The sequence below is a fragment of the Sminthopsis crassicaudata genome, chromosome 4, assembly GCF_048593235.1.
Source record: "Sminthopsis crassicaudata isolate SCR6 chromosome 4, ASM4859323v1, whole genome shotgun sequence".
Lineage (NCBI taxonomy): Eukaryota > Metazoa > Chordata > Mammalia > Dasyuromorphia > Dasyuridae > Sminthopsis > Sminthopsis crassicaudata.
In genome coordinates, this window is record NC_133620.1 from 95,705,459 (window position 1) to 95,728,988 (window position 23,530).

Here is a 23,530-nt window from a genome sequence, read left to right on the forward strand (position 1 = left end):
ATGTGGCCTCAGTTTTCATATTTTTAACATGAGGTAGTTGGATTAGGTGGCTTCTAATTCTAAGAATTTATTTTTCCTGTTTGAAGGGCCGTGAGGCTTGGTAGATAAAGTGGACTTGGACTTAGAAAAAATAATATTCAGATTCCACCTCTGACAAGTACTAATATTTGACCATAGGCCATCAATGAGCAAGCACTTATCAAGTGCCAACTGTGTTCCAGGATACTGTGTTAGGTGCTAGGAATTCAAAGACAAAAAAGGAAACAACTCTGAAGCAACTTGGATTCTATCCAAGGAGTCAACATGAACAAATACAAGTATGTGCAAGTATACTAATCTATGGTAATTCTCCTAGAGCCAATGGAGATTTAGTAAAGTTTGACCACATTTTAGAAAACTCAGTTTTCTTTGAATTCTTTTCAGAGGTGTAATAGTTTTTTATCCCTTCTTTGTGCAATGCCATTAAAATCTGCTAAAATAAATTAATCAGCAAAGTAGCTTTCATTATATGGTGTTCTGCTTGTGGTTAGGAGAATAATTTTAAGTATTAGTCTGTCCTGAATATTTTATGGTTGAAATATTTTAATTTTTCTAGCGAGCATGCCACATTCAAGAAAGAGTTAATGTATCTGAATATGTGTAAATTTTATTTTGCTTTAGACCTTTAGCTGTTTATTATTTTAATGGGAATTTTTAGGCTAATTAACTTGCTTAATTTTTTTAGGTCATATGCCTTTTATACATCAATTCTCACTGTATAATATGTTTTATTATTATTAAGCCAGTTCTTATTTGATCTTGAGTTCTTTTCCCACTTGTGAGTAAAAATAGTTAATGTTAATTTGTGCACATAGCTGCTAAAAGGAAATAAGTTTTTCAACGAAATTTTGTTTTATGTTTTCAGAGTGCCCATTTGGCCATGATTGACACCTTAATGATGGCATATACTGTAGAAATGGTCAGCATAGAGAAAGTAATTGCTTGTGCTCAGCAGTATTCTACATTCTTTCAAGCAACTGATCTACCCTATGACATCGAGGATGCTGTCATGTATTGGATAAATAAGGTAGGATCATACATGGTTTATGTTATTGTCATTCAAGGAATTTGAGAGAAGATTGGATGTAGTATGCTAAGAGGAAAGCTATGATTTTATTGATTTGAAGCAACTCCCTTCACTGATGCAGATCATAATGTCATACATTAGTTTTAAAATTTCATATGATAGCACTATCCCTTGCCCCTTTTAAAGAAAAAAAAAACCCATCACTTTGTTGTAAGATGACTTATTCAAATAAGTCGTGTTTTTGAAACAATCTAGATGGTGGTGGGTGGCATAAATATTAGATATGACAGTTTAACATTTGTACTTGTGTTCCATTTCAATAGAAATGAATTCATTTTGATAGTCTCAGCTATTTTTATTTGAACATTTATTTCTTAAAAGTAAATGCATTTATGTGGAAACTATAAAACTAAATTTTTTCAGTCATTTGGACCATTACTTTGCTTTCCTTCTCAGTACTCTATCCAGTGTAATGCTATTTAGAAAATTCTGCCTTAATGAGTTTTTGTGACCAATCCCAAAAATTCCTCTGGGGATTCAGCTAGGCTTGTGTTGCTACTGTTGCCAAACCCATATATGAAGCCATTATAATAAGGCTTCTTATCCTGGGGTGAATTAAATTTGTTTTAATCGATAACTATATTTCAGTATAAATGGTTTCCTTTGTAGTACTATGTATTTTATTTGTGCCTTTAAACACATTCTGAAAAGGGGATCCATAGGCTTTGGTAGACTTCCAGATGGATCCATGCAAGAGTGTGCTCCATCTTCTTCATAGCAGCTTATTGGCTCATGAGAGTCAATTGTTAAATTTTCAGTATGAGCATTTATATTTTAAAAAACTGACAAATGGGGGCAGCTAGGTGGCGCAGTGGATAGAGCACCAGCCCTGAATTCTGGAGGACCTGAGTTCAAATCTGGTCTCAGACACTTAACACTTCCTAGCTGTGTGACCCTGGGCAAGTCACTTAACCCCAGCCTCAGGGGGGGGGAATAAAAAAAAAACAAAAAAAAAACCTGACAAATGTTACAAATCAAGAATTGATTTGGTTTTTGTTGATTGCCTATACTTATGAAGATGATTGAGAAAATGTTAGTAATACTGATTAAACTTTTTGAAGTGTCATAGATTTTTGGAGAGCTAGTTGTTAAACAGTTACCAGCAGAAGCTTGAGTTCACAACACAATAATGGTTTAGAATAAGCTGCCTTACAATTTATGGAAAACCGGCCAGAGCTTACACTATATTGGTATGGTCTTCAAGAAGTCAGGTTTATGATAAACTATCACTATGGGATTTAAGTTTGGGGGCCATCAGATACTAGTGAAATGAGTCGAGTTAGATGGCTGTTGATGAAAATCTAATTAAATGTTCTCCTGCTAGTTAAGACTTTTGATCACTTAATGTTACTGTCAGAAGATAGTGAATTAACTGGTATTAAATTTAAGCACTGGCATCCCTTTATACACTTTGCATGCATGCACAAACACACACAAACACACACACACACACACACACAGAGCTCTTTCTATTTAAGTAGCATTAATTAAAGTTTTCTTCATTCAAGGTACTATTCTCGATCCTGGGAATAAAAGATGATACCAGAATTTCCAGCTCTCAAAATGCTTACATTAAATTGTAGGAATACTGTATATACACAGATAAGTATTAAAACTTGGGGATATGGAGTAGGTGGGAAAATGTTAACAATTCACAAAACCACAACATTTTAGAGGAGCAGGTTCCAATTCTTCTGACCCTATTCTTGAAAAAGAATCCTTATTATACCATGTCAGACAAATCATTCAGACTCTACTTTAAAACTCTCCAGTGTTGGGAAACTCCTATTTCCTGGGGCTTCTCAATTACTTATTTAATTATGTTTTACTCTTAGTGACCCCATTTGGGATTTTCTTGGCAGAGGTACTGGAGTAGTTGTCATTTTTTTCTCCAGCTCATTTTACAGATAAGGGAACAGAGGTAACCAGGGTTAAGTGCCAGGGTCACACTATTAGTAAGTATCTGAGGCTGGATTTGAACTCATGAAGATGTCTTCTTGACCCCAAATCTGGAACTCTATCCCCTGTGCTACCTGACTGCTGCTATAGCAATCACTTAGAGAGAGATATATAGTTTTTCAGGACTTTGTTCCTACATGACCCATGCCTTTTTGCAATTTCTACCCATTATTCCTGGTTCTCTGCCTTTGGTGGGGCTGAAAAGAACAAATGGAATCCCTTTTGTACAGCAGGCTTTCAAATACTTAAATCCATCTGTCTTTCCTTCCCAGGACTGAACATTTCCATTTCCTTCAGTCAGTCCTCATCTGTCAGGGACTCAGAACCCTGCACTATCCTGGTTGCTCTCTAGCTTTTCAGTGTCCCTTTGAGAGCAGTGGCACCTGAACCAACACAATATTCTACATGTAGTCTAATTGAGACAGGAAGCAAGGACTGCCAACTCTTATTTCGGGTGGCACACCTTCCTTAAAGGATCTGAAGATGATGTTTATTTCTTTGTCATCCCACCCCACTGGCAGCTTAGGTCACTAAACCTCTCAGATCTTTTATAGACAGACTGCTCAGCCTAACCTTCCTCTCCCATCCTCTACTGGTGAAGTTGATTTTTTTTTTTATTAATTTTATACTTATAACATTTTTTTGACAGTACATATTCATAGGTAATTTTTTTATTTTTTTACAACATTATCCCTTGTACTTCCTTCTGTTCTGAATTTTCCCCTCCTTCCCTCCACCCCCTCCCCTAGATGGCAGGCATTCCCATACATATTAAATATCTTATAGTATATCCTAGGTACAATATGTATGTGCAGAACCGAACTTTGTTGTTGTTGTTGTTGTTGCAAAGGAAGGATTGTATTCGGAAGGTAAAAATAATCTGGGAAGAAAAACAAAACAAAACAAAAAACAATGCTTACAGTTTACACTCATTTCCCAGTGTTCCTTTTCTGAGTGTAGCTGAGTCTGTCCATCATTGATCAATTGGAATTGGATTAGCTCTTCTCTATGTTGAAGATATCCACTTCCATCATAATACATCCTCATACAGTATCATTGTTGAAGTGTATAATAATCCCCTAGTTCTGCTCGTTTCACTCAGCATCAGTTGATGTAAGTCTCTCCAAGCCTCTCTGTATTCCTCCTGTTGGCCATTTCTTACAGAACAATAATATTCCATAACATTCATATACCATGATTTACCCAACCATTCTCCACTTGATGGATATCCATTCATTTTCCAGCTTCTAGCCACTATAAAAAGGGGCTGTCACAAACATTTTGGCACATAGAGGTCCCTTCTGAATTATTTCTAATAGCTTTTTAGCAGAGTGTTTGGGGTTCTCTAAGTATACTGTCATGTCAGATGCAAAGAGTGATAGTTTGATTTCCTCATTTCCTACTGTAATTCCTTGGATCTCTTTTTCGGCTCTTATTGCGGAGGCTAGCATTTCTAGTACTATATTGAATAGTAATGGTGATAGTGGGCAACCTTGTTTCACTCCTGATCTTACAGGGAAAGATTCCAGTTTATCGCCATTACATATGATGTTTACTGAAGGTTTTAAATATATGCTCGTTATTATTTTAAGGAATAGTCCATTTATTCCTATACTCTCAAGCGTTTTTAGTAGGAATGGATGTTGGATTTTATCAAATGCTTTTTCTGCATCTATTGAGATGATCATATGATTTTTATTAATTTGATTAATATGGTCAATTATACTAATAGTTTTCCTAATATTAAACCAGCCCTGCATTCCTCGTATAAATCCTATTTGATCATAGTGTATTATCCTGGGGATGATTTTCTGAAGTCTTTTTGCTAATAATTATTTAAGATTTTAGCATCAATATTCATTAAGGAGATTGGTCTATAGTTTTCTTTCTTAGTTTTCGATCTACCTGGTTTAGGTATCAGTACCATGTCTGTGTCATAGAAGGAATTTGGTAGGACTCCTTCAATCCCTATTTTTTCAAATAGTTTATATAGCATTGGAGTTAGTTGTTCTTTAAATGTTTGGTAGAATTCACATGTAAATCCATCTGGTCCTGGGGATTTTTTCTTAGGAAGTTGGTTGATAGCTTGTTCTATTTCTTTTCTGAAATGGGACTATTTAGACTACTTACTTCTTCCTCTGTTAATCTGGGCAAGCTATATTTTTGAAGGTATTCTTCCATTTCATTTATCAAATTTATTGGCATAAAGTTGAGCAAAGTACCTCCTAACTATTGTTCTAATTTCCTCTTTATTAGTGGTGAGTTCTCCCTTTTCATTTTCAAGACTTAACAATTTGCTTTTTCTCTTTCCTTTTTTAAATCAGATTTACTAAGAGTTTTTCTATTTTGTTGGTTTTTTCATAGAACCAACTCTTAGTTTTATTAATTAGTTCAATAGTTTTTTTACTTTTAATTTTATTAATCTCACCTTTTATTTTTAGAATTTCAAGTTTCATGTTTGTGTGGGGATTTTTAATTTGTTCCTTTTCTAGCAATTTTAGTTGTAAGCCCAATTCGTTGGTCCTCTCTCTATTTTATGCAAGTAGGCCTCTAGAGATATAAAATTTCCCCTTATTACTGCTTTGGCTGTATTCCACACATTTTGGTATGATGTATCATTCTTTAGTATAAGATTATTTAGTTTCCAATTATTTTTTGGTCTTATTTTCCCCTGGCTTTTTATTAAATGTAATTTTCATTGCATTGTGGTCTGAAAAGGATGAATTACTGTTTTTTATGTCCTAGTATGATCAGTTTTTGTATAGGTTCCATGAACTGCTGAGAAGAAAGTATACTCCTTTCTGTCTCCGTTTAGCTTTCGCCAAAGATCTATCATATCAAACTATTCTAGTATTCTATTTACCTCTTTGACTTCTTTCTTATTTATTTTGTGGTTTGATTTATCTAATTCTGAGAGTGCAAGGTTGAGATCTCCCACTATTATAGTTTTGCTGTCTATTTCTTTTTGCAGCTCTCTTAATTTCTCTTTTAAGAATTTAGATGCTGTACCATTTGGTGGGTATATGTTTAATATTGATACTGCTTCATTATCTATGCTACCCTTTAACATGATATAGTGCCCTTCCTTATCTCTTTTAATTAGATCAATTTTTGTTTTTGCTTGATCTGAGATGAGGATGGCTACCCCTGCTTTTTTGGCTTTACCTGAAGCATAGTAGATTCTGCTCCATACCCCTGCTTTTTTGGCTTTACCTGAAGCATAGTAGATTCTGCTCCACCCTTTTACTTTTAGTTTGAATGTATCACCCAGTTTCAGGTGTGTTTCCTGTAAACAACATATAGTAGGATTTTAATCCAGTCTGCTAACTGCTTCTTCTTTATGAGGGAGTTTACCCCATTCACATTATGGTTAGAGTGACTAATTCTGTATTGCTTGCCATCCTGTTAACCCCTGCTTATGCTTTTCTTTTTTCCTTCCCTCTTACCCCCCTACCGAGTATTAAACTTGTGAACACCACTTGCTTTTCATAGCCCTCCCTTAAAGTTCCTCCCCCACCTTAAAGTTCCTCTTCCTATTTTACCCTTTTTTCTCACAATTTCTGTATTGCCTTCCCCTTAGCTTACTCCTTCCCTCTCACTTTTCAATGAAGGTGGAAGAAGTTTCACCATAAATTGAATATGTCTATTGATATACACTATGTTCATCTCCCTCCTTTCTTTCTCTCAGATATAATAGGTTACCTTTGCCTCTTCATGAGATATGTAGTACCACCACTTTACACTTTTTTATGATATAATTTCCTTTCCACCTTTAGTTTCTAGGACAAATTATACATATGTTCTTTACATATTTTTTATGGCAGAAGTATAGTTCTCAAGATTTCTTTTTACCTTTTTAGAAATCTCTTGAGTTCTGTATTTGAAGATCAAACATTTTGTGTAGGTCTGGTTTTTTTCATCAAGAATAGATGGAATTCATTTATTTTGTTAAATGTCCAGGGAAGAAGGTGGGTAAGTTATTGCTGGGTAAGTTATTCTTGGCTGCATACCAAGTTCCTTAGCCTTTTGGAATATCATGTTCCAGGTCCTTCATTCTTTTAATGTGGATGCTGCTAGATCCTGGGTTATCCTCATTGTGGCTCCTCCATATCTGAATTGCTTTTTTCTAGCAGCTTCCAGTATTTTTTCCTTTGTCTGATGGTTCTTGAATTTGGCCAGTATATTTCTTGGTGTTTTGATTTTAGGGTCCCTTTCAGTAGGTGACCAATGACTTTTTTCAATGTCTATTTTACCCTCTGTTTCCAAAACGTCTGGGCAGTTCTCTTTGATAGTTTCCTGGGAAATAGTGTCCAGGCTCTTTTTTTCCTCACATTTTTCAGGGAGTCCGATTATTCTCAAATTGTCTCTCCTGGATCTGTTTTCCAAGTCTGTTGTCTTTCCAATAAGGTTCTTGACATTCTTTTCAATTGTTTCATTTTTCTGGTTTTGCTTGACTACCTCTTGGTTTCTCCTTGAGTCATTCATTTTTACTTGTTCAAGTCTAATTTTCAATGATGTATTTTCTTCACTCACTTTTTTTATTCTTTTTGTAATTGTCCAATTGAGTTTTTATCTTCTATGGAATTTTTTTCCATTTTATCCATTTTAGTTTTTAGAGAGCTGTTTTCTTTTTCCAGCTCACTAATCCTGTTTTCCTTGGAGTTGTTTACCTTTTCCAATTTACTAATTTTATTTCTCAATGATTTGTTTTCTTTATCCACTCTGTCTTTGAATGCATGGAATGACTTCTCCAGGCTCTCTTGCCAAGCTTCTCTTTCCTTTTCCCATTTTTCTTCTAGCTCTCTTGTGGGAGCCTTTTTTTTTTTTTTTTTTTAATTTTTTATTATATATATATTTTTTATAATATTATCCCTTGTATTCATTTTTCCAAATTATCCCCCCCTCCCTCTATTCCCTCCCCCCGATGACAGGCAATCCCATACATTTTACATGTGTTACAATATAGTCTAGGTACAATACATGTGTGTGAATATCATTTTCTTGTTGCACAATAAACATTAGAATCCGAAGGTACATGCAACCTGGGCAGACAGATATTAGTGCTAACAATTTACATTCACTTCCCAGTGTTTCTTCTCTGGGTGTAGCTACCTCTGTCCATCATTGATCAACTGGAAGTGAGTTGGATCTTCTTTATGTTGAAGATTTCCACTTCCATCAGAATACATCCTCATACAGTATTGTTGTTGAAGTGTACAGTGATCTTCTGGTTCTGCTCATTTCACTCAGCATCAGTTGATTTAAGTCTCTCCAGGCCTCTCTGTATTCCTCCTGCTGGTCATTTCTTACAGAGCAATAATATTCCATAACCTTCATATACCATAATTTACCCAACCATTCTCCAACTGATGGACATCCATTCATCTTCCAGTTTCTAGCTACAACAAAAAGAGCTGTTGTGGGAGCCTTTTTGATTTCCTCTATGAGAGTCTTATGTATTGAGGAGCAGATCCTATCCCCCCTAGGGAATTCCTCTGGAGACAATCTGCTTTTAATATCCTCAGGGTTTGAAGTCTGCTCTCTCTCCATACAGAAACTGTCAATGGTTAGAGCCTTTTTGTTCATTTTGTCAGAGCGGGAATGAGCTTCCTCTACAGACTGTGGGAGACAGCAGCGAGGCACTAACAGGATAGCGATGGCTGCACTACGTCTGTGCTCTGAGGCTCTGAGAAGGCTCTGAGTCACTCCAGGTGGGAGTGGGGGGCCGCGTCCTGAGAGATGCTGGATTTCCAGGGTTTTATTCTTCACCTCCGGTAATTACACCTTCTCTGCTGCTCCTGGCTTGCTGTCAAGACAGAATATCCACACTGGGGTAAAAGTCTTTTTGCAGAAACGGATGAGATCGCACCCCTCCCCCCTCCGGTCTGAACTGTGTGAGCTGCCTGCCTTGCTCTTGCTTCTGCCCTCAGTCTGCGCCCAGTCTGTTCAACCCTCCCCCGAGCAAACACAGGCCTTCTCTGGTGAATTTCAAGGATGTCTTCTGTTGGTGATTATTTGTGGGTTTCCTTTCTGGTCAAGCATTAACTCCGAGCGTTATCAAGTAAGTTCTGAGAGAAAATATGGAGCTCAAGCAGCTGTCTGTCTTCTCGCCGCCATCTTGGCCGGAAGTCCGAAGTTAATTTTTAATGCAAAAATTCAGACTTGGTATTTATCCCAATTGAATTTCATGTGGATAGATTTGGTTCAATCTTCTAGTCTATCAAAATCCCCTGGCTGGGGGAAGCTAGGTGATAATAGTGGAGGAGTGTTGGCCTTGGGTCAAGAGGATCTGAGTTCAAATCTAGCTTGAGACACTTGACACTTGACACTTATTAGTTATGTAACCCTGGACAAGTCACTTGACTCTGATAGACTCCCCCAGTCCTTTGGATGGCAGCTCTATTTTCCAATGTGTGTCTATTCCTCTCAGCCTCATGTTACCTATAAATTTGATGAGCATGCCATTTAAGTCTTTATCTAAAGTCACAGATAAAAATATCAGATATCATAGGGACCAAATTCAGATCCCTAGGGAAATCTGAACTCCAGTGAAGTTGGAAAACTTCCTGCCAAAAAACTGATACCAGACTGTTAACACTTTTTGGTCTAGTCATCCAGCCAGTTATGCATCCATATAATTGTACTATCTGGACCTATCCACATCTCTCCATTTTTTCTATAAGAATAGCAGGAGGCACTTTGTTAAATGCTTTATTACTGAATTAGGAGAGACCTTTTTTGTAGGATAGTTCATCTGACCTTTTGAGGAATTCTCAGAGGCAAAGTATTCTAGGTAAAGAGTCTTTGCAAAGTCACAGAGAAGGAAAGGGCATTGGTTACTTATTGGGGAACAGCAAATAAATTTGGCTAAGCTTAGAACATATGCAGGAGTATAATGTAAAATCAGTCTACAAAATGATCTGAAACTGTGTTCCTGAAGGAGTAAGAAAATAGTTTCTAGTTGTCCTAAAAGATGAAATGGAATTTCAGATGATTCTTCCCCTCCATCCCCCTGAAGATTCTTGACAAGGAATAATATAATCTGAACTGCTCTTTTGAAATATCTGTGTTGTAGCTATTTGGAGGATTGTTTGGAGACAGGAACCTAATTAAAAGGCTCTTAGAGTGGTCTAGGCCAGTGGTATCAAACTCATCTAGAAACATTACAGAAGGATCATAGTGGGTAGCATATTGATTTAGTTTAAGAGCAGTAATATCTGTGTTTTATTGGAATTTTATTCATTTTGTGAAATGTTTCTCAGTTACCTTTTAATCCGGTTTGAACCACACTCAGCAGTGTTGTAGATTGCATGTTTTACACCTTTGATCTAGGAAGAAATGTTGAGGTTGGGTTGGATTCTGACTGTGAATGGAGAGAATTGAATACATATGATAGTTGGAGTGAATAGGACATTGCAACTGTAGGTTATGGGATAAGTGAAAATGAAGTCAGAGATGACTGATATTTTAAATCTAAATAACCAGTACAGTGATTGTATGCCTGATGGAAAAGATGAAGTTAAAAAGAAATAGGATTTAGGGAGAAAGATAAGGAGTTTTGGATAGCTTGAGTTTTATATGTCTATAAGACATCTGGGTAAAGATGTCTAGAAGACAATTAGTAATTAGAGATTGGAACTTAAAAGAAAGATGATAGCTGGATATATATTGATGGAGAAATCTGCATAGAAATAGTAATTGAATCCCATAAGAGCTGATGAAATATTGTAGAGAGAAAAGAAGAGGACCCAGAACAGTGTGCTCAGCTACACTTCTGCTTAGTGGTACACATATAATGAACCCAGAAAAGGACTCTAAGGGCCGTTAGTCCAGTAGGAAAAGAAAGGGACAGTGTCATACAAACTGAAGGAAGAGAGAATACTCAAGTAGAGAACAGTTGCTCATGGCATAAGTATCAGAGAAGTTAAGAATCCTGAGGACTGAGGAAAAAAACTATTGGATTTAGCATTTAAGAGATTCTCAGGGATCTCAGAGATTATAGTTTTAGCCATTAGTTGGATTGGAAACCCGATTGTAAGAGAGAGGGCAATGAGTATGGATAGTGTTTGCTTGGAGTTTAGCCATCGAAGGGCAGAAAGAATTATGATTCTTCTTGAGATGATTTTCTTTCAGTATTCACTGCTTTTTAATTCATTGGGAGAATATAAATTTTAAAAGCTTTTGTAGCTAGAAGGAATGTGAGATTTTAATAAAAGAATTTCTTAAAAGCAATCTAACCTACTCTGCTCTCTTTAAAATCTGAGTCCACCTGCTACAGTATATACATCTTAATGAACTAATTCAGAGTTGCTTAATTGCATGTCATAATTTAACTAATATGCGTTCTTAACCATTTTTTTTTCTTCTTTTTTTATGGATTGCTAAGGTGACCTTATTTGAGCGACCCCATACAATATAGAAAGGGTCTGTAGTGTTCTAAGGCTGTGTGTACATGTATTAAGCTCTAAAGAAGACAAGCTGGCAAATGCTGGTCAGTGCCTTTGCAGCATCCATCTCTGGTCTCAGCCTGTTCTGTAATTTCCCCTTTCAACTAAATCTAACTATTGGGTCATGCTGTGGATTTCTTCTGAATAGTACAACCCTCCCAGCTTTCCCAAGTTAATTTTTCTGAGTGCCGTTGTCTCTCCATAAGACCATAGTAGAACTGACAGGGGATTGTAGAAGTCATTTAGTCCAACTTCTCATTTTACAGATGAGGAAACTGAGGCCCACAGAGGTGAAGTGACTTGCCCAAGGTAGTAAGTAGAAGAGCTCAGATTTTGAACCCAGGTCACCTGACTTCAGATCTAGATCAGCTTTATAATGGGGTGAGTAATGTTCCATAGCACCAGCAGACTGACGGTCCCCTCCTCAGTGCTCAACCAGCCAGCCTGTTGGGGAGAGAAAATACTTGGAGGATTTCAGCCATCTGGCTGCTTTGAAATTAACTGTGAGACCACTAATGACTTAAGGCATAACTCTTTTTAACTTTTTTCATATCATATGTGGTTCAGCACAAGTATGTTGTTCCCACTCTTGCCCCTATTTGAGCTAAATTGCCATAGAAATTTTGATAATTTTATTCTTTTTTATTATTGTTTGCTGATAGTCAAATTCACATACAAATGATCTCAGGATGATTTGGCTGAGTGTAAGTCAAACTAAATGCAGGTTCATTTTTCTCCTCATTGCCTTTCCCCACAAACATTTTTTTTTTCTTTCCTTTTTTTTGGGGGGGGGAATGTTTTCTGAGAGTTACATTACTTGTAAGCTTTTATAATCTTCTATAAAGTTTTAAACCAGTGATGCACTTGGCTAGTCACCATGTCTCTCTCTGCTAGGTAAGAAAGAGAATTTGTTGGCTTCTGTGTTTTCTGAATTACTTTAGCCTCTCTTCTAGTAACTTTTTAATATCAATTCCCCTAGTTTCTAAAATTTTCTTCCTTCACTTTACTTATATTCATTTGAAATATGAATTTTAGGTGTATGTATTCTCTTCTCCCACTTTCAATTTCCCCTTCCCCGCCAAACATACTCCAGAGAATGTAAGCTTCTTGAGTTCAGAGATTATTTTGTTTTTGTCTTAGTAACCCTAGCAACTTCTACAGGCCCTGAAGGCCCATAGGTTTTTAATAAATACATGTTGATTGATTGTGTGTGTGAACTTTCTTATTGACCTTCCTGGAATATGTGTTTCAATTTGGTATGCTGGATCAAAGAGTGTATATATATTATTGAGATATCATTTATGCATATCATAATTTCATAATAATTTGACCAATTCATTTATACTAGCATTTATTAGTATACCTTTTTCTCCAATATTTGGAGCTTTTTAAAAATTTATTTTTATTTTTAGCACTCCCTTACCCCAATATTTGATGTTTTTAAAAATTTTTCTTTCTATCACTCTTGAATAGGTATAAATTGATCTCTTCTGTTTTAATTTATGTCTATTATTAGTTATTTGGAATATTCTTTTAATATGGTTATTGATAACATACTTCTTATTTTGAAAATTATTTGTTTATATCCTTCAACCTCCTATCAGGAAGTAGCTTTTGTTCATATATATATACATATACACACATATTTATTCCTTATATGTGTCAGATATCAGAAATATTTGGGTCAAAGCTTTTTTTCCTCCCATTTAACTGCCTCTCTTTAAATTTTAGCTGAATTGATTTTGTTTATGCAAAAACTTTTCAATTTCATGTAATCAGAATTTTCCATTTATCTTCTATGGTCATTTTGTCTTTTTCTACTCCCCCTGCCCCCAAGCTACAATTCCCCACTCTTGATGTACAAAAGTGAGACTTCTAAATTACTTTTGGCTTTATGAATTTTTTTAACATTTGCCAAGTACCACTTGACTTCTTGAAGAAAGTACTAATAATTTGATGCTTTGAGTTATATGTGATTCTTTTGTCTCATTCATTTCTAGATTGTATGATGTATTTTACAACATATTTCACTGTCCTCTCCATAAACATCGTTGCATAGAAATAAATATTAAAGTATGTTGATATACCCTGTAAAGCCTTTTTAATAGGAGGCATATTACATATGAATTCACTTTTTTATTATATTTAAACAAACCAGAAAGTTTTAGTAGTTGAGTTATTAGTAATGTTAATTAAATAAGCTTTTTAAAAATTCATTCTTTAGGGGGCAGCTAGGTGGTGCAGTGGATAGAGCACCAGCCCTGATATCAGGAGAATCTGAATTCAAATCTGTCTCAGATGCTTCCTAGCTGTGTGACTGTGGGCAAGTCACTTAACCCCTATTGCCTCAGCCAAAAAAAAAAATTAATAATAATAATAATAATAAAAATACTTATTATATAACCCTCTTCCCAAAAGGTGCTTAATCATTTTTTGTTGATTGATTTTGTTTATCATAAGTTAAATTGTAGAAAACAAATCACATTTCAATCATGTAAGGCACCATTCATATCTATTTTAGTGTCTTGGTGCCTAAAAATGTTCTCAGATTATTCATTAGGCAAGTAAAAGCTTTTCTAGAAATATTTTGATTCTATGTATTCAATATTCCTTAATAACCTAAAAAATGTTCATGTACATTCTAAAAATTATTAAAATAGTTTGCAAAAAGTAGTTGTCTACTCAAATAAGTAGCTTTCATTGTTAAGTATTAATCATGGAGATTTTTTTGTTTAGTTTCAGAGGAATAATTTTCATTTAATAGTTTCTAGGATGACTGGTTTTTGGATTAAGAACTTTTTTTTTTTTTTTTTTTAAAGACTCTGTGATTCCCTGTAATAAAGTATTAGAGAGTTGTCTGTGCTGCTGAAAGGGAAAATGATTTATCTTGGATCACACTTAAGCAATATTTGGCAAAGCTAATATATTTGGTAGGATTTCCTGACTCCTAGACCAGTTCTTTTAGAGGTCCATTATTATACACATTGTCTCTTTTTTATTTGATTTGCAAAATATTAAGTATTATAGTCAAGCTAAACTTTTCGTTAACATGTATTATAAGGTTCACTTAAAAATCTCTAACATTTTTAGAAGACAACTTCTGTAGGTAGTAATATACAGAATTTTTTTGTTGTTTAGAAATTAATTTTGGTAAATGACATATCTGCAATATGGTAACATTACTTTTGAATTGGAGATTTGACATTTCCTACACGAAACTATTTATAAATACACATTTTATTTTGTATTTTTTAGGTAAATGAACATTTGAAAGATATAATGGAACAAGAACAAAAATTGAAAGAACACCATTTAGTTGAAACTCCAGGAGGTCAAAAGGTATGTGTGTTTAAAGAATGAGCATTTTTTTATAGTAAATGTTAGATCTTTATAAGTATGTATATAACTCACATATAATATGTTTAAATGTATGCTATTTTATAAAACTAAAAAGATCATCATACCTTTTTACAAAATTTTGTTTCGTTTTCAGTTCTACATTCTGTCCCTCTTTCCCCTCTTCTCCTGGCTCCCTGAGATAGTAAGCAATCTGATATAAGTTATAGATGTGCAATCACATAGAACATTTCCATGTTAGTCATTTTGTGGAAGAAAACTTGAACAACAATAAAAATCAAAGAAACAAAGAAAGTGAAAAGTAATATGCTTCAGTCTATATTCAGGTGCCATTAGTTCTTTCTCTAGAGGTAGATAGTATTTTTCTTCAAAAATCCTTTGGGATTATCTTGGATCATTGTATTGCTGAGAATAGCTGAGTCATTCATTATACAGCATGCTGTTACTGTATTTAATATTCTTCTTTCTGTATCAGTTCATGTAAGTCATTCCAAGTTTTTCTGAAATCATCCTGCTTATCATTTCTTTTTTTTTAAATTATATTTAATTTTTCCAAATACATGCAAAGATAATTTTCAACATTCACTTTTGCAAAACCTTGTGTTCCAAATTTTTCCCTCTCTCTCCTTTCCTCCCTCCTCCCTCCCCCCCAAGACAGCAAGCAGTCTGATAGAGGTTAAACATGTGCAATGTTCATTTTTTCCAACCACATTTCCATATTCATCATGCTGTGCAAGAAAAATCAGATGTGGGGGGAAAAACACAAGAAAGGAAAAAAAAACAACAAGCAAACAATAAAAAAGGTGAAAATACTATGCTTTGATCCACATTCAGTCTTCATAGTTCTCTCTCTGGATGCAGATGGCACTTTCCATCAAAAGTCTATTGGAATTTCCTTGAATCACATCATTGTTGAAAAGAGCCACGTCCATCAGAGTTGATCATCACATAATCTTGTTGTTGCTGTGTACAATGATCTCTTGGTTCTACTCACTTCATTTAGCATCATGATGTTCATGTAAGTCTTTCCAAGCTTTTCGAAAATCAGCTTTCGTATCATTTCTTATAGAATAGTAATATTCCATTATCTTCATATACCATAACTTATTCAGCCATTCCCCAACTGATGGGCATCCACTCAGTTTCCTTGCTCCTACAAAGAGGGCTGTTACAAACATTTTTGCACATGTGGGTCCTTTTCGGTCTTTCATGATCTCTTTGGAATACTGACCCAGTAGAGACAGTGCTGGATCTAAGTATGTATAATTTTATCTGCTCATCATTTCTTATAGCACAGTAGCATTCCATTACATTCATATATTACAACTTGTTCAGCTATTCCCAATAAAAGGGAATCCCCACAATTTCTAATTCGTAGCTATCATCACACACAGGGAAAAAAAAAAACAAAAAAAAAAAACCACCTCTAAATATTTTTCTACAAATAAGTTCTTATCCATATCCCTTTGCTTCCCTCCCTGCCCCCATTCTTTTAAAAAATCTCTGGAATATAGACTTAGTGGTGATATTGCTGGATCCAAGGGTATACAGTTTGATAGCTTTTTGGATATTATTCCAAATTATTCTCCAGATTGGTTAGATCAGTTCATAATTTCACCAACAGTACATTAATGTCCCATTTTTCCCACATCGCCATTACCATTTGTCATTTTCCTTTTTTGTCATATTAGCTGATCTTTTGTTCTTCCATATGAATTTTGTCATTTTTTTCTATCCCTATAAAATAATTTTTGGTAATTTCATTGTTATGGCACTAAAGAAGTAGATTAATTTAATTATAATTTTCATTTTTATTATATTGGTTTTGATTACCACAAGCAATTAATTTTTTTCCAATCTGCCTTGCCCCAAACTTTGGTTGTCCATGTTGGGAAGAAGGGTATTCTTATCTTCTCTGGCCCAAGTCCTACATTCCCACCCAGCTACCTCTCAGAGACCACATTCATACTGAAATCCCCTTTGACACCATACCATTTCCTATTCTGCTCTGGATTCCATCGAAGTTGCTAATCATTGGGCCTAATGGTAATGCTTGCTGGCCAATTACGAAATAATGAAGAAAAGGATATTTACTAGTTGCTTTCCTAAGAGTATCCTCTTGGGATATTCTCCTTGCATTCTGCAAGGGCAACCTCTGAGTGATCTACCCAGAGATGAGGGGTGTTGACTTATATGTGTGTCTCTTGAGTGCAACAATTCCAGGTAGCAAGATTAGCATTTGGAATAAATCTTCCATCAAATATTTCAGCTCTATAAGAAGTATGTATTGATGATGGTTGATCCAGATGCCCTCAGCAGGGATTGTTCAAAAAATCTCTACTAGAGACATTGATTGATAACTAAATCAATGGCGCTTGTCACTCAGGATTGAGAGTATGTCTGTGAACTAACCAGCTATCAGCCTTCTTTCTATCCTATAATCACAAATCGACTTTCATTGATATCAGTTCAGCTAGATAAAGGAAAACCTATATCCTGAGGTATAGAAGTGTGGGAGTTTTCCTGGTCCATCAGTGACTTCATAAAACATTTCTTCCCAGGACCATAATAATTTTTAGCTAGAACTACAGATATGTAGAGAAAGTAGCTGAATGACCAGGGAGAGAACCAGGATTGGGCTGTTTTTTTCTGAGCTCTATGCCACACAAGTACCAGCTCTTTGCTAAATCAATAACCTTTTCCCCCTGCCAAGGTCATTTCAACCTTGGGAAAAAATTGAGGTTGCAGCCCCTAGTTTTGGAATAGAACTCCTTTTGGACTACAACAACAACAAAAAAATAAAAACATTCTCAAAAACAAAAAAAAGTTCTCTAAATTCTTACATCAATAAAATAGAAAAAGAGCAGATCAATAAATCAGGCATGCAACTAAACTAAAAAAAGAACAAATTAAAAATCCTCACTTAAACACCATGTTGAAAAACCTGAAAAATAAAATTGAAAGAAAACCATTGAACTAATAAATAAAACTAGAAGTTGGTTTTATGCAAAAACAACAACAACAAAAACAGATAAGCCATTGGTTAATTTGATTAAAAAGGAAAGAAGAAATTCAAATTTACAGTATCAAATATGAAAGGGATGATTTCACTACCAATGAAAAAGAAATTAAAAACTATATACGATTATCAGTCTGACAGTTTAAGAAAAATGGATGTGAATATTACAAAAATAAAAATTTCCCAGATTAAACACAAGAGAAAATAGGAATGACTCACCCATCCTAAGTAAAAGAGTCATCAATGAACTCCCCAAGAAAAAAAAATCCTCAGGGCCTGATGGATTCTCAGGTGAGTTCCACCAAACACTTAAAGGACAATTAATTCCAATACTATATAAACTATTTGCAATAATATAAGCAGTTCTACCAGATTCCTTATATGACACAAATGTAATGTTGATACCTAAATCAAGAAGAGCCAATATGTCACAAGGATGATCTACTATGAACAGGGAGATTTATACCAGGAATACAGTTCCTTTCAGTATTATGAAAGGTATCAGCATAATTGACTATATATAAATAATAAAGCCAACAGATAATCATAAGATTATTTCAATAGATGAAGAAAAAGCTTTTGACAAAATACAATAGCTATTCCTATTAAAAACACTGGAAAACATAGGAATAACTGGAGCTTTTTGTAAGATGATAAATAGTATCTATTAAAAACCATCAGCAAAGCATTATCTGAAATGGAGATAAGCTAGAACCTTCCCAGTAAGATTGGGGTAAATGCCCATTAACACCACTATCATACAATACTATACTAGAAATGTTAGCTATACAGCAATAAGAAGAAAAAGAAATTGAAGAAATTAGAATAGGCAGTGAGTACACAAAACTATCACTCTTTGCAGGTGATGTGATATGGTATACTTAGAAAATCCTAGAGAATCAACCAAAAAACTAGTTAAAATTAATAACTTTGGCAAAGTTGCAGGATATAAAACAAATCATCAACATTTGTATATAACCCCAACAAAGTCCAGCATCACCAAATAGAAAGAGAAACTTCCATTTAAAATAATTGTAGACAATATATAAAATATTTGGAATCTACTTGCCTTGAGCAGACTCTTAGAAGATTGTACTTGGCAAGTTTTGGCAATGTACGAAAACAAAAAATTTAAAGATACTTTTATAACATTAATACTTTAAATGTTTTTTTTTTTTTTTTTTTGGTACATTATAATTAGAACTTCTTAAATAGTTTTACATAACTTTAATGTTTTAAGTTTACAAATTCTATTTCCGTAACTCATTATTCACTTAGTGGATTATGTAATATCTTTTGTTATTTTGCCTTTGTCTTGTCAGCCATTTGGTAATTTAATTACTCATTAAGGAAGGTAGAAAAGAAAAGAGAAGAAAAAATATAGTCAATTATGCTTTTTGTTAGCTACTCTCATAGTCTAAATGGGAAGAAAGACTTTGGAGTTTTAATGATTTCTGCTAAATGGATTATCTCATTGCTTGATATTTAATTATATTTGAGGAGTTGCAGGCATAGAGACAAGACTATACTCTTCGTAGACATTTTTTCTTGGAAAACATTGAAATACAATTTTAGTCATTCCCAATCTGGAAATTTGTTTTGCTTAACTACTTATATTTGTTACAGTAGTTTTCTTTTTCTTTTTTTTCCCCAGAGAATGAGGAGATGATATGAAGGGTGAGGGGGGGGTTGTTAATTTTTTTTTTTTAATTTTTAAAACATTGAAATATTGTCAGAATTAAAAATAAACAAGACATAATCATAATAGCAAAGAAATAAAATTATCATTAAGTAAATGAATAAAATAAGAATTTAACTGAAATTTTCATAAATATATAGAATAACAAATGCAGTATTGTATCGTAGTTACGGCATTATACTTGGAGTCTGGAGGATCTGAGCTTGAATGTTGCCTCAGATACTATCTAGCTGCGTGAACCTGGGCAAGTCATTTAAAATCTGTGTGACTCATCTGCAAAATGGTCCTGACAATTAATTGGTGAGATATACCTGCTGGGCTCAACATGATCGGCATGACAAAAAGAAAGTTCCCACATATACCAAAATATTAATAGCATTTTTGTTTATGTTAGCAAAGAAGAGAGTAGATGCCCACCAACTAGAGACTGACTTGGGCTTTGACATCTGAATAGAGGATGGGCTGGAGTGCAGAGAGACTCAAGGGAAATGGCTAACAGGCTGCTGCAGTAGGCCAGGTGCAAAGTGACGAAGTCTAGTACCACTGGTGGCATTGTGATAAAAGAAAATGGGGCCCATCTAAGAAATATTACTAAAATAGAATCAAAATATTGGCTATTGGGGGTGAGGGGGTGGGGGAGATGGTGAGAGAAAGTGAAGAGTCAAGGTTGATGCTCAGGTTGTAAGATGAGGTGATTGAAAGTATGTTGGTGCCCTTGACATACAAACAAAGTAGTTGCTCATCAGTTGAGGGATAGTTAAACCAGTTGGAGTACATGAATGTAAAAGGGTATTACTGCATTGGAAGAAAACAACAAATTTGTAGACTTAAAAGAAGAGTGGGAGTCAAGAATGACATGGAGGTTGTTATATTGGGGAATTGTTGGTCCTCTTTGACAGTGATGATGAAATTTGGCAGAGGATTGAAATATGTTGATATTGAATCTAATAGGTGTAGGATTAGAACTCAGAAATTATTCTGGGTTAGATATTTAGATCTAAGAATCATCTTAATAAACTCAGGGGAACTGATGAGAGGACTAAGAATAGAGTGAGGAGAGCAATAAGGCATAGGGAGAAATGGAATGATAAGATGTTATGATCAGAGAGAAGTCAGAGTAGTGGAACATTTGTGGCTGTTGGCAAAATCTATAATCTGACTAATCCCTGTGTGTGGCTGAGGTGGAGCTGAAGCTAGATCATGTGGTTTGAAGAGAGTAAGAGGATTAAAGAAGCGTCAACATGTATGTTAAGTTATTCTTTGGTTTTTTTTTTTTTTTTTTTTTTTTTTTTTTGGTATAAGAAAATGAAGTGGGTGTGGTCCCTTTAAGAAACTGATTTGTGATACTTTCTGTTTGAGATTATTCCCAACCTCTCCTGGCTGAAGAAGCTAAGACCTTTGATTCATAAATCCTGGTCAAACATATCCCTTTGAATTCCAATAGGAGATCTGGGCTTGTCCCAGCCCCCACTGGATCTGAGCCAACTTGGGACTCCACCCACGAGCCCCTTTAGCTAAATCTCTCATCATAAAAAGAGTTAAGCTGCAGAGATTCCAAACATGTTATCTACCATGCTTGGCACCCCAAAGGCCTCTGCCCACTGGATACTGTTTCCGGTGCCTTCCTCTCTTTATCCTCACCCATTTCCTTAATTAGACTTTAAGCAGACTTTAACTTTACTTCCAATCCCCATGATAAACCTCTTTTATCAATCTAGGTTTTCGGGTCTATAAATTCCTTTACAGAAAACTGCTTGCGCCATCACTAGACCTACTCTACCATTGTGCCAAATCCTGAGGGGTTGCAGGGGAGCTCCATTTGACTCCATGAACCCCGAACCTGCCACTAGATCTCATTTAAATCCTAATTTCATTTGGGTACCCCAAATCTAAACCCCATCATTTTGATTACCTCATCAAAAATGTTCATGTTTGTTGGGTTTTGATTCATTACATTTTTTAAAAGTTTATTTTGAAATCCCCTAGTGTAAGATCAAGCAGTGAAGAGGAGAGAAAGGAATGGTGAATCAAGTCCTGAGCTCCCTGAGAAAGGAGATAAAACACCTCAGCTGGGGGTTAATAGACTACAATCACCATAGTTGGGTGGTAAATTTTGATCTCCTAATCTTCTAAGGAAGAGAAGTTTGCTAAATTGTGGCAGCAAAGAAGGGACAGTAAGGAGCAAGAAAATTAAGAATGTTGAGGGAAAAAAAATGAAGTGGGCAACTAGGGCAGCAAAGGCTTTTAAGAATGATGCCATATGAGGAGTTGGTTGAAGGGATTGAGAATGTTTAGCTTGGAGATGAGAAGATAGAGTATGGACAATAGTAATTGTTTCCAGTTTTTTGAAGGAGTGTCATGTAAAAGAAAAAAGGAAACAAGCATTTATTAAGCACCTATTATCTTCCAGACACACTGTATTATAGAAATTATCCCATTCAATCCTCATAGCAACCCTGGTAGGTAAGTGCTGTTATCATCTCAATTTTACAAATAAGGAAACTGAGACACAGGTTAAGTGACTTGCACAGAGAGAGTCACACAACTAGTAAAGTGTCAGGTCAGAATTGAACCTCAGACATAGTGCTCTTTATCACCCAACTGCCTCAACTTGTTTCACTTGATCCTGGGTCATGGAATTGAGAGCATTTGTTAGAAGTTGTAAAGAGGCAAGATTAGATTTGCTATAAAGAAAAACTTAATCAGAATTGATGTGCTGTCTTAAAGTGGAATAGTCTTCCTTAGCAGATAGTGGGTTCCCTCTCCTAGGAAGACTCAAGGGAGAGGTTGAATGACTACATGTATAGATTATATTGTAGCAGTTCAAACACAATTTGGATTAAATGATCTTTGAAGTCTTTCGATACAAATGTTATGAGGCACAAAACGTATAAGGCATGTTTGAGGAGCAGTAATGGGACTGACTTAGCAAGAGCAAAAGTGAATACTTAGAAGTATGAGTTATTTTATTTTCTTAACTTTATAGTATTCATTAACCTATTTGTTGCATGCTTATTTGATAACTTCATTTTTACTATATTTTACTTGTAAAATATAGAGTGCTTTTCTAGTATAACATTTACTATATTATAAAACAAAAGAATCCTAGGGCTTTTGCAGGGGTGGAAATCAAAAGAAGCCACTACTTTGGATGACAATTATTTAGTTCTAATTGCATTTTCTTTAAAATGCAGCCTTTAAATAAATTAATCTTCCCTGTTGAGTCTCAGATTCTTAACTAATACTTTATAATCTTTGGCAGTATTTCTTAGTATTTATTCTCTGTCACTTTTACCCATGTGAATCCCAAAGTGATAAACTTTGAGAAGTTGTCTGTTATATAGCTTTATTATCTGTCACCAAGAAAACAAACTTATTCATTGTTGTTGTCAGGTTGAAAAATAGTTGCCTCAGTACCTTTAAATAAGGTTATCACCAACTTTGTCCTATTCTTGTCCCCTTCCTTTGACTCATTTCAGCTGGAAATATTCTTAATTCCAGCTGTTATATAGCTATAACTGTTTACAGCTTGTGGCTTCTTTTATATATGTACAATAAACTCTGTGAGATAGGTACAATTTTTATGACCAGTTCTTAGATTTGAAAGTGAGGCTTAAGTAAGCCAGTAAACAATTGTTATATTTGGCATAGACTCTCTGGTAGGTGCTGGATGAGAGTTGAGAGATGAAGAGATTTTTGCATAGAATACCAGTCCTGTAGTCAGGAGGACCTGAGTTCAAATGTGACCTCAGACACTTAATAGCTGTGTGATCCAGGGTAAGTCACTTAATCCCAATTCTCTACCCTCCTCCACAGCTCCCCCAAAAAAAGTTAGTCAGTGTCAAATGCTGCATAGACCTCAGGAGAGTAAAGCATGGAGAAAAAGGCTAGACCATATTTGATCTACATCCTGGACATCACAT

General features: G+C 35.0%; 1 protein-coding gene across 6 annotated transcripts in view; it reads left to right on the plus strand.

Annotated features, from left to right (window-relative positions):
* Nucleotides 1–23,530, plus strand: part of CAMSAP2 (calmodulin regulated spectrin associated protein family member 2) — a 145,732-nt gene that overhangs the window by 70,548 nt on the left and 51,654 nt on the right. For all 6 annotated transcript variants that reach the window (XR_012489056.1, XR_012489057.1, XM_074308722.1 and 3 more), the window contains exons 3-4: nucleotides 905–1,066; nucleotides 14,788–14,871. Coding sequence is in view for 4 of the 6 variants with exons in the window: in XM_074308722.1 (XP_074164823.1) it covers nucleotides 905–1,066; nucleotides 14,788–14,871 (246 nt within the window). In the remaining 2 variants the exon portion in view is untranslated. The remainder of the gene's footprint in view (nucleotides 1–904; nucleotides 1,067–14,787; nucleotides 14,872–23,530) is intronic.